Here is a 12,922-nt window from a genome sequence, read left to right as displayed (position 1 = left end):
CTGCCTGATGCCACCATGTCACACCATGATGATAATGGACTAAACCTCTCAAGATGTAAGCACCACAATTAGATGCTTTTCCTTAATAAGAGTTGTGGTAGTCATGATGTCTCTTGACGGCAATAGAAACCTGAACTGAGACAGTAGTCAATGCTTCCTTAAGAAGAAATGAGTTATTAAATAAAAATCTCAGTATTAAAAAATCTCAGTGACAGGTGTGAGATACCTCCCTGTGAGTCAGGGAGGCCTCAGAGGTTCCCAAAACAACACAGGCTATTAATTACCATTATTCTTGTTTCCACACTATAAATTGATGACAAGATCCTATTGCTGAAGACACAACACACTTTGATTGCAGAACAAAAAAATCAAGCTGGAACTGACCTAGAAACTTCTTCCCTGCTGGCTAGATCAGCTTACTAGTATATGACATTAATCAGTGGACTTATTCCATGGCAGGCCCTGCATGCTAAAATACTGACCTGTCAGGAACCATGTGCCCACTGGTGCAGTGTCTGACAGTTATGAGGTGGCTAACAGCCTTCTAATTGGAATCAAGGCCTGTTCCACAGGAGAGAATCCATGCCTGGTACAAATCTGGTCAAAAGCCCTTATCTATAGAGGTCATAGGATGGAGCCTGTGACTATTGTTTTGCTAAATGGACATGAAGTCAAATTACCTTGTAAATACTTGTTAACACCCATAAATTAAAGTTCTTCTCACCCTTGGTCAGAGAAGCTTTTTACTGTATTAAGTAGCAGTCAGTGGGAGATTCCCAACTTGGTCACAGAGCTGGGAGTGATTGTTGAGTGCTCAGCCCTAAATAGGACATACATATCAACCCTGAAAAGGTTCAGAAATGTTGCAGATGAGGAGGGCAGAAAGAGTGCAAAAGCTGGAGGACTCAGAAGAATGCTGTGAAATGCTGTCTTGTGGACACGGCATGACCACAGGGCTCGTGAACGCACAGGAACTATGGTTATTGGCACAAAATCAAACAAGTCAACATTCCAGTACAGACTAGGGAGGGGCTCATAAGGCTTCACCCCAGCTAAGGAGCTATTTGCAATTAATGGCTGTGGGGGAGGTAAAGTCATTTTTCCTTAGGGATCTGGCTGATGTTAAGTTGCCAATGTTCTAGTGGATGGCTTCACATCCAAGGCTCATGCCAACAGTACTAACTACACCTGGAGGTTATTTTTAAAAAGGAAAAAAAAAAAAAAGAGGAGGAAAAGAAGAAAGGGGATCCAGGTGTAGCAGGTAGGAGGGGAGTACTGAAGTAGATACTACCAAGATACACTGCATACATGTATGAAATTATCAAAGGATAAAGCTATTCTAAAAATTGTTTTCATTAAAAAGCATACTACCCTTAATTATTTTGCCACATGAGTAAAAGGAAAACTAGACAAGAAAGCTCCTAAGGAGAACTAGTCAGCTCTCTACAGCATGATAATCAAGTATGAACAGAAGATTACACTGGGTTCACAGAGATAACTGAGTTAACAGAGATGAGAGCCATTTATGCATGGCACTCAGGAGTTTCAAGAGAAGAGACAGGAACCATTCATCGCTAACTGGTTATATGGACTAAGAGCTGCCATCAAGAAAGGCACATTAAAGAACCTGCCATTGCCTTGCATTTGGATTCAAATTTTAGCTGACAACAGCCACTAAAATGACTAATTAAAATATAAGCCTTTTAAAAACCGGATCATATTTAATTTTTTTTAATTTGTTGTACAGATCTTGAGTTGGAAGTCCCCACTATTATTCATCAGTCATACAACACAAGGCAAGTAACATAGTTTCTGTACACTTCATTTTTCTTGCCTACAAATTAATGAGGACAGTATACAATTACTTCTCTAGACTGGCATAATGATTAAATTAAGTAATATTGTTATCACACTACTAATAATTTCCAACTTTAGAACAGAAATGTCAAGAGTAATACAAGGAGCCACCACATCCCTTTCATTTATATTTACCAACTATAAAGATATGGACATTGACATATTAGCTTTATAGTTGGGATTTGTTGCCAAACCATCTAATTATAAGATAATTATGTGAAGGCTGGTGGGGAAACACAGATACAACCATGAAGGCTGGGAGGCAGCAGACATGGGAGGAAGAGAAAGCAAGCATTGTGATGAAAAAGTTAGAGAGAGACTGCAGGACAGACGACAATGACAATCTTCAGGTTTCTAAATTGCCAGGTGATATTATTTACATATGACAAAGAATCCTGGAAACAGAGAGGACCTAAAATCATTTTCTAAGAGACAAGCTCATACCCAGGAGCAAAAGAATAAAGAGAGTGAAAAATAATCATGAGAGAAAAGAGAGCTCTACCCACCACACCCCACTGTCCTTTGATATAATTAATTCATTCTACAGCAGTGCAAAAGCCAGCAGTAACAGATTTCTAAGAGTAGAACCAGACAACAGCAAAACAGAGGGAGGGAGGAATCTCAGGCGTGACCACAATCTACGACAACTGAGTGTAGGTCACAGACTCTATGGGCTGTCACAGGGTAGCATTTATATATTCAACCAGTAATGATATGGGCAAGAGCAATAATTAATTGCATGAGAAAAAAATGCCTTAATACTATTCTATAAGTCAGCCAATTAAATTGAGAGGAGAAAAAAGAAAAACCCCACAGGATTTACAGAAGCTAGAGAAAGAAAATCTTTTAAGTGGATCTTTAGAAATCCAAAGTTAATTTGAAGCATCACTTGCTATCACATCCACCAGCCTAAATAAAAACCAATTATATCACTAAAGAATTACTACTTCCCAAATTATATGCCATATGTATAACTTAGTTTCTTATTCTTCCTCATCTTCAAAATACTGTGACTATAGGACCAGCAGGTACAGATGTGTATATGTGAGCACATGTGTGGGTATGAGAGGTTTATTTGTCTTTATCACAATTTTTATTTCAAGTTTAATCTTTAATATTGTCTCACCATTAAGAACTTCCCCACAGAAATTAAACATGCATGTTTTATGGTAACAATTTTATCCTTTAAATGCTAGATATGAACCAATCATAATCAACATTCTAGGATGTTACCTTGTGCCTATCACTGAAGTGATTTGATAAGTAAGAAAAAGAACAGCCAAAATTAACACTCACTCACTCACTTGAGACTTCCTATCTGAAGCTATGATAATCACAACAGTATGGAATTGGTGAACTAACAGACAAAAACATGAAAATAAGGAAACAGTCTAGAAATGATTCATAAATGCAGTCACCTCCTCTTTGAAAAAGGGGCAAAGGTGATTCAATAGAAGGTCATTTGTACAAATGAAACCAAGGAACAAGACAAAACAAAAGGCTCACAAAAATTAATCCAAAACTAGTAACAGACATCAATGTAAGATATAAAACTATAAAGTTCCTACAGCATCGGGGTAAAACCCCCAGAGTGTCTTGGGTTTGCAAATATTTTTAGACACAGTGTAAGTGTATGACTACATACACATATTCTAAGGAAGAACTATACCCAAGCTTTATTTCTAAAAGTCATCTGCAAATTAAAAAAGAAAAAAGAAAAAAAGAAAAAGCCTCAAACTGGGAGAAAGTATTTCCTTATACGTGTATCTGATACAAGACTCATATCTCAAATAATAAAGAACTTAAAAATTCAACAATAGGAGAATAATTCAATTTAAAAATTGGCAAAGATCTGGACACCTCAGCAAAGAAGAGAAATGGATGGAAAACAAGCAACTGGAAAAATGTTCAGTATTATATATCATTAGAGAATTATGAATTAAAACAAGACACCACTACATACCGAAGGGTTAATGTCCAAACCACAACCCCCAATGCTGGTGAGGGTATGGCCCTCACTGAGGGCAGGAATGCAAAGTGGCAACAAGCCATAGCACAAACAATTCCTGGAGAGGGGAGATCTGATTTGAGTATCTTGCCTATTTTATGTATTTCTCTTTCAAACTTCTTGTGACAAGCAAAGAATGATATTCACTTAATTCCTAATGTGACATAATGGGAGGAGAAAATGAGTGGTGGAAATAAACTGTAATGATTGGAAATTTCCAAATTTAATGAAATATTTATCTACATATCCAAGTAGCTCAAGGGGATGATAAGCTAAAGGAAAGCCAAAATCTATCTGTGAGAAGCCAAAGTTAACACGAGTGTCCTTTAAATGGCAAGGAAAGTGACACGTGATTTGAAAGAAGTGTTAAATAAGAGTTGATTTTTCAACTGGAAGTAATAGGTCAATATTTTGCAGGGTCAAAAACTTATAAAAAAAAAAACTATCAACAAAGCATTCTATATTTAGCAAAGAAATCCTTTAAAATAAAGAAGAATTAAAAGAAGTCACTGTAAGTAAATAAAAAATGTGAGAATCCGTTGCTACCCAATCTTCCTTCCTTCCAAGATATAGTAACAAAGAAGAATTCAGTACCTCTGTAAGTTTGCCTTCAGGAACAAACATTTCAGACCAGCATATCAACAAGGAGCCAAAGTTCTTGGGCAACAATGCACTCTAAGACCTAATATGCATCTATAGAATATCTAAAGATATTAAATTAGTAACAAAACTATTGCCACAAAGTAAAGCTCAGATCTAATTAAAAGTTAGTATCATTCCTGCACAAACTTCCCCAAAATACTAGTAGAACACTTCCTAATTCATTCTAAATGGCCCAGAACCAAAAACAAATCCAGCTCAACAAAACTAAATTAGTATTTACAAGTAGTTAAAAATCCACAGCACATAGAAATGTAAAAATTACATGCCATAAGCAAATAGCTGTTTGAGAAATAAATGGCTGGCTCAGTACCTAAAAATCATGTGACATACTGTATTAAATGGATGAAAGGAGAGGAAAAACATCTCAATGGACTCTGGAAAAGCATTAGATAGAACCAGCATGCCAACAAGATAAAAATGTTCAACAAAGCATGAATAGACAGGAACATCTTCAGATTGAAAAAGGAAATATGGTTGGGAAACAAACAAACAAAAAAACCAACGAAACAAAACAATTCCATTCCTGACCTTAAAAGATGAATGTTTTCCCCCTAATATCGGGAAAAAAAAAAAAAAAAAAAAAGACATAGCTATTGGCTCTCACTACTTCTATTCAACACCATGCCAAAAGATGTAGCCATAGCAATTATTGTGCAAGAAACAAAACTATACGGATCGAAAAAGAAAAAGTAAAACTATCTGTTCTCAGATGACAAAGTATAAATAGAAAATCCTAAGAGCGCAGTAAAAGTTAAGTCATTTGCATAACAATGGAGAGTTCATGGTGTGTGAAAGCTTACAATAACACAGTATAGTAAGCCAAGAGGCCACAATTTTTATAAAATATAGATAGAGGGATCAATGAAAAGGAGTTGATTCTGCTAAACAGCCCAAGTCTCAGACCAGCAACTTAGAAATACTTCATTTAGAAATGACAACGAAGAGTGAGGACAAACACACATCCCCATATCCAAACAGTAAAATACTAGGACTCCTAGAAAATAAGAATCTGACCTACAAAAATGCTACTATGAAAGTGTGAAAGAAATACATTTAGTTAAATGCTAGATTTGTTATAATTAGCATAAGTACAAGGAGGGCAAGGCTGTAAGTTTGTTAGGATAGAGAGAACTCCAGATGGCATAAAAGTTTTAGGAAAGGAAAGCTCTTGGGAGAACACCAGGGAACAGACAGAGCCATCATTCTGAACCACTAATGCCCCAATAGGCCTAAGTTATGGCTAAGACACAATGCTATGATGAACTATGATAACAATAGTGGCTAAGCACCAAAAGAAAGGGAACCAGTACTCACTGATGTTAGAGAATAGGAAGAGGGACTTTTGTACACTTGATATTAAAAGACCTAGAGGTTTGTAGTCTCAAACTCTTTGACACTAACATGAAGACAGAAAATGACAGTTCCAAGGCTTGCTGTGGAAGTTATTTTGTTTTTGTTGTTTGTGTGTGTGTGTGTGTGTGTGTGTGTGTGTGTGTGTGTGTGTGTGTGTGACATGTATCCTTGTAAATACCTCTGGCATAGCTAAAAAAGCTCAGAACAAACACCAAAGCTTTAAAGTATAGTGGACCAGTCAACCCATGAGCCTCAGCACTATCAACACACTCAACCATTCCTTAGAATGGTAAATCAGATTAGCAATCTGCAAAAACACTGTGCATCTCTCTCCCCTCACTACCAACCACTAGAAATTAATAATTCACAATTACAAATGCCTTAAGGTCTATAAACTCTGAGGGGGTTTTGTGATCATGTTTTGGGAAATGTTACATGTTATCTTTCACTGACTTCTGCAAAAATCACAGAGGGGAGAGGAGGTTTACTTTCTAACTTTTCTGGTAGATGATTAAATTCAGCCTCTGTTGGACCATTTCTGAGGACAGAGACAATTACCTCCATGTTACCCATTCCATTTCTGATAGTCTAAGTCGTGCCTCCTTTATGCTGCAATTTGCCTCCCTTACCTTAAACTACAGATATGATACTTCAGTTGTCTAAATCAACAAGAAATCCTTCAATGGTAAACTTGAAGAGTGGGTATCTGAAAATGCCAGATTCCACCACACAAACTCTGCAACTGCCCTTGTGGCCGGCTGAGGCTCACTTCTCTCCTTCAAACACTATATTACTCCTAGTCAGGTCTGCAGACTGATTCAAAAGTAACCACTTATTCTGTGCTATCCTAGATAAAACACAGAAACAGAGAACTGCTGCACACTCATGGTATCCCTTTTCATTCCTTTAGTAGGCACACATTATCACGGCAGTAACAATGCATTCTAAAGTACCCACACGTTTTTGTCTCCACAGACTCTACATACTATTCATATGTGTATGACGTGGCACATGCACAAGAGTCTTTTCCTAGTTTCAGTGCAAAGCTGTCTACTATTAAGCTATATCAATGCAGAATTCTTCCTATCATCTTTAATACAATAGTCCAAGAAGTCATTAAAAATCCACAACTTCCACCTGTCATACTATCTCCAAATTCATACCAGCCTAAGACTTTAGAGGATGTTACACAAATGAGTATTTATTAAGTGAATGAACAAATTTTAAAAAATAAGCATTTTTATGGTTTGATTATGACATGTATCTCATAGGCTCATGATGTGTTTGTTCCCAGATGATAATGATAATCTGGCTGGACAATGAATAGGAGGAGGGAATCTGGTAGAAATAAACTATTAAGGTTAAGCTTTTCAAGGCTATTCCGGGTAGCTCCAGCCTCTCTCTGATTCCTCATTTGCAGTGATGTGAGCAACCTCCATCAAATGCTCCTAACACACCATGAGCTGCCTCACCACACCTCCCTGCAATGATGGACTCAAACACTGGAACTGGGTCAAAACAAACCTATCCCCACTGTTAGTGTTTCTGTTAGGTATTGTAAGGACAGTGAAGCAAAGTAACTTTGCTTATTTCTTCTTTAGGCTTCATATACCTGCCTTCATTTAACTTATTGTAAAGATGTATCAAGATGAGAGAAGCATGATGGCTATTAGAATGATGAAGAGGATCTCTGCAGAAGGCTACTGCCTGACAGGATCAACTCTCCAATGCCTAGAGGAAGTACTGCATGAGTTCTCCCACACTGCCCAATTACATCCTATTTATTTACTCCAACAGAAGGCTTTCATTGAACCCTATTTTTCCTTAGTCCTCTAAAAAACATTTTATTGGACTAGAATTTGTTTAGCTTAGACAGAAAAACATAACGTAGAAGAGTTATGAAAGTTACTGTACCACTCAGGACCTGCCCAATTTATGTCCAAAGCACTCTAAGACCTCACACATAATAACTCCCTGTGTATTTGTCTTGTAAGACGAATAAATCCAGAGAAACAAATTCTCCATCTTATGTACACTGGTATCTGGTAACAAAGGCCAAGCTTTGCTCTTTACTTTTGCTACAAGGACCCTTAGCAACAACTTTGTTTATTTTAGGGGTATAGAGGACCATATGATTTCCTTCCATCATTTCTTCATCTCAGTTTTATTATTTGCACTACAATACACTCCAAGATATACTCCAGGATATACCATAAACCACTTGTGGGATGAGATAGTAAAAACAAAATTGAATTAAAAAAATATGTCATTGCAAACCACAAACGAGGTACAGCATAAGAACCTTTATCCTGATCCATGCATACTAATAGCAAAGTGTTTTAAAGCCTGGTCACAAATGGTAGACTGAAGACAGAAGTGTGAAGAGGGTTAAATAAACTAAGCTTGCAAAACTAATCTATACCAGGTGAAGCTATTACCTCAGGTGTTTTGGCTGTGAGCCCATTATATTACACGGTCCGATCAAATTCCATACTTTATCCTTTAAAATGGAAAGTACGCCTAGTGTCATATCACATCCCTTAACAGTATTTGTGAAATTTTACATGTTTAACTGATAAGCAAAATAAAACCAATAACTTAGTAGTTACTTTGTACAATATAATTTTTAAAAATTATAAAAAGTCAATTCATCAATTCCCAAATGTGAATCCTCTCCCCCAGTCATATTACAACTTAAACAACTCTTTACAATAGATGCAAATTTAATTTGTAAATCTAGAATTAAGCTACTGAAAAAAGAGTCCAGCTATAATTAGTTATTATAACAATTACATATCATGTATAACCTGAACTGGTTTAGGTGCCTTGAAAACCTGGCAAAATCAGCTTGGAGATAGACTTGTTAGTCAGGTTAAACAGAGAACAGAGGTAAAGCTGCAGTCAGAGCAACACTCACCTGCTCAAGTCACTTTTCCCATGGTGATGATAGTGATCAGGGTGGCTAAGGTGGTAATGCTCCTGTCCACTCCACCTCTGGGGTGCTCTTTTCCAAAATCCGTCCTGTGACTGTCGTACATTTCTGTCTGCTCGGTCAAAGCGATTCATATTGTCACACTCCACTAGGCAGATTAAAAAGTAACAGACTATAAATATGTTCACACTCTACAAAAACTTAACTACTTATGCTCTGATAATTAAATGCTGCTGAAAGTATTTATTTTTTTTTAATTCTAAAAGCACCAGCCATGTAAGCTAAGTAATCACAAAATAAAGTTTCCAAAGTGAAAACTGAACTTTAAACCTCCAAACTGAAGTAAATTATAATACTTCTGTATGAGCCACTTAAGTGAACAATTAACTGTTGGGCTGTTTTAAAACAAGGAACACTTCCCTGAAATCAACATTGCGTGTTTCAAATATAAGCAATCAGAAAATATATATATATATATAAACAATCAGCACAGGAAAGTGTACATCTTAAGAACAGCAGAGGGTCCATTCTTAGAAATGAGTGCCTCAATTTAAGCTTCTCAGCCTCAAGAAGCACAAATCTACCCTTCATCCTGGACGATCGTGTTTTTAAATAAAGCTCACCACTTTTAAACAGTAAGCTGCTCCAATCTGCCTGCAACAGAGCTGGCTCAGAAAGACAGAAATGCTACTGAAAACAAAGCCAGTACTTTGTAACAACAAATAGTCCACTCCTGAAACCCAGATACCCAGATACAAAAACTCGAGAAGAATCCCTGAAGCACCCAAGCTTCTTCACTCACCCAAATGCTCTGCTCTTACATCTCTGAGCACTCTCTGAGAAAGCTACTTGATACAAGGGAGACATTGTGTTGCCGACTGCCTACTCAGACATAGCTACACACAGGCGCTGCTGAAACAGGCCTTCCTTCCTGCTCCACTCCCAGCCCTCCCTGTGGGAAGCAAGCCCAGCCTGCCCTGTGACTCCATCTTCTCCCAATGCTTACATAGCTACTGAGTTAGGACTGTTACTAAAAATACTTCTAAACGCTATCCCAAGCTATGCAACAAGAAGGGCTTCTCCAGTCCAAGAACTACATGAAGGAGTTCAGAATTTCTTATGATGAACTTTACATATCAATAGAATTGTGTTTTTTAATTAACTTATTTTAAATGGCTGTTATCATTAGCCAAAAAACTTGGATTTAAAATTTGCTAATTGTTTCATTACAGAGAAGATAAAAAGGCTTCCCATTTATAAAAAGATATTGCAGAAAAAAAAGCAAACAACTTACGCATACTTTTGTAAAAACACTGAAATTTTGTTCGCATTCATGAGGAGGAATCAGTGAACACTAACACATAGTTTGTAGAGATAGCTTTTAAAAGAAGCCTAATATGAAATTACTCCCAATAACGTCTTGTTATTTTATTGTTAAAATCAAGTTGAATTTGAGTTATGGATAATAAATGGTATGATGACCACTCTGTTGAAAAATATCAGTAGAAATGAAGGGGCAAAGGAAAAAATTTAAACCCTGAGGTTTAAAGATAATTTCAGTTTAGCAAACTGAAATTTCAGTTCAGCAAACTCACAGTTGCATTACACTCAGATTCACTCACTGAGGCCCCCAGAGTATTATTTCACCTAACAGTTCAGCAGCTGATGCAAATACACATCTACTCTTAAATATTTTTTCCTTAATTGAAGAGGAGAAATTTCCAGTACCAAAGGAATCAATGTTGTTATTAGAATGACCTGTATATTCTCAGAATCAGAAAATCAGAAATATAATCAGAAAATCAGCACAGTGCAAAGAGTAGTAGGAGGCAAGCAAACCAGGTACGCAAGCTAATTACTAGAGCAATTCCAGAGCACAAGTTATTGCGGGGCTCTGGTGAACAGACTCCAAATGAGGGCTCTTTACTGAAGCTGGAATTCATTCCTAACGTCTGGTTAGCAGGAGAGACAAACATCCGCCACTACTGCAGAAGAATGAAGTTCACATCTAGACCTAATTTCTACAGAGGATCCTGGTTCTCCCAACAGTGCTGCTCCTAAGCTCTTTCCTCGATTTCTGTCCATCAAGCACATCTTTACAAACTTCAGAATCTAGCTATGATGGCAATATTAAAATACTAGTGGTGGTTACCTAGGCAAGATTAAGGTATTCCTTGACAGAATAAAAGGTATAAAATAGAAAAGAAATGGAAAACAACAAAATCACAAGAGGGAGATTGATAAAAATCTGGCTTCTGGGCCTAACAAGAGCAGCACATATCACTTTACAGGGAAAATAAGTTCCCTTGAATGTATAATGCTGCAAGGGTGATGGCGCCTGTGGTAAACCTCCAAGAAAGACTAAGGGCAATCCTAAAGCTACCTCAACTGAATACTAAAAGCCAAGATGCTGATCCAAAAATATCCTTTGGCCAGACCAGACCCTAACTACAACCTGAAGCTGTTTCTGGAGAGTAGTCTCCTTCCTGCTAAAGGTCACTAGTTCCAATGGCAAAAAGCAGCATATGTTAGTTGTAGGACTGTAAAAGACAGACAGCATCAGGGTTCTAACCCACTGGAGAGGGAAAGAATATAATTAGCTAACAGGTAGATATATGATATGTGGATCCTGTCATTCTGGGTGTCATTTTTCCTTGTTTGATAAAGGAATAAAACATGATACTCAATGTATCCTAGATTTCTTTTTTCTCTTACATTAGAGCTTTCAAGTCCTAAGAGAGATAATATGACACAGATAGTAATTTGTATATAAGTAATTGGATGAGAAATAGGATGACATTATAACTGACAGCCTGAGGAGGCTTTACATTACCAAGAAAGTTTTCAACTATAATTTAATGTTAAAAAAGAATCATTTAAGTGAAAAAAATGATAAACTGAATTAGTTAACAAGCTACTGGTACAGAAAGATAAATTTCTAGGAAAAAAAAAATAAGTAGCTGGAAGCAATCAGGAATAAGATGAGCCTCATGTATCTTCATACAGAGTGTAGCAAAAATGTGGCTGGATGGATTTAAATATAGGATAAGCATAATTTAGTCAGCAATTAAACTTTGTGTGGGATTCATGTAAATCATTAGAAAAACATCTTTCAAAGTCTAAGTCTAAACAGAATGGCTAAAATGATTAACAGTATACAGAGAAAGTATTCACTAGGGCAATCCACTAACCTGAGGATTACATTCTAACGTGCCAAATGCCAGGTGTGTGTTTGTGGGCGATGGCTGGCCATCAGAATTTCCTAAACAAGAGGAAAAGGCAACACAGCTGCATTTCTGGCATACCAGAAATATTGAGAAACACTCTACAACAAAAAGAGGCCCTACAACAGAAAGGACCAATTGTAAACATCTAATAGCCTTCCAAAAGAAATTCAGATTGCAAAACTGTTTCCTTATGAAATTCCTTGGTCTACTAATTCAGGTCAAGGTTTAAAAAAAAAAAAAAAAAAAACAGCTTGTAAAATTAAAACATTCTGTTATTAAGTACAAGCTTTCCAACTCACAACTCAAGCCTAAATGGTTCTTGATTCCTCACCCACAATTCCATACCTCTTTGATTTCCTTCTGAAGGACCTCTCTCTCTGACCTCTTAAGTGTGATATCTGCTAAAGCTAAACATTTTCAGAACAGGGAAAACTGTATATAGTCTGTTCTCAGCTCAGAGGGCACGGCTAAATAATTTAAAAGATCTAAATGGCATTGGAAAATAGCCTCAAGGAAATCTAGACTAGCTCTTAGGAATCATAATCATAATTAAAAGACTCTCTGCAAAACCATAAAGATGTAAATCTGTGTAAAGAATGTGACAGTAGTTTATGAGCCCATGATGGCAGGCAGGCATGAGGGTGCTTGGAAGCAGAGGCAGGCAAATCTCAGTGAGTTAAAGGGTATCCTAGTCTACAGAACACATTACAGGCCAGCAAAAGCTACACAGTTAGATACTATCTCAAGAAAAAAAAAAAAAAGTCAATCAAATAAAAACCTACAATGGTGGAGTGCAAAAGACAGTACAGAAAAGGATTTTCAAAGTCTTTCCTGTGATTCAGGCTCTGATTGAGCTGATTCAGGCCCACAGGGGAGAGGGGA

General features: G+C 37.0%; 1 protein-coding gene across 5 annotated transcripts in view; it reads right to left on the bottom strand.

Annotated features, from left to right (window-relative positions):
- Ccser2 (coiled-coil serine rich protein 2) overlaps positions 1 to 12,922 on the bottom strand; it is a 120,290-nt gene that overhangs the window by 43,424 nt on the left and 63,944 nt on the right. For all 5 annotated transcript variants that reach the window (XM_051206859.1, XM_051206862.1, XM_051206864.1 and 2 more), the window contains exon 5: positions 8,799 to 8,961. In XM_051206859.1, coding sequence (XP_051062816.1) covers positions 8,799 to 8,961 — 163 coding nt within the window. The remainder of the gene's footprint in view (positions 1 to 8,798; positions 8,962 to 12,922) is intronic.

The sequence above is a fragment of the Phodopus roborovskii genome, unplaced genomic scaffold (genome assembly GCF_943737965.1).
Source record: "Phodopus roborovskii unplaced genomic scaffold, PHOROB, whole genome shotgun sequence".
NCBI lineage: Eukaryota > Metazoa > Chordata > Mammalia > Rodentia > Cricetidae > Phodopus > Phodopus roborovskii.
This window is presented reverse-complemented; position numbering and strand designations above follow the sequence as displayed.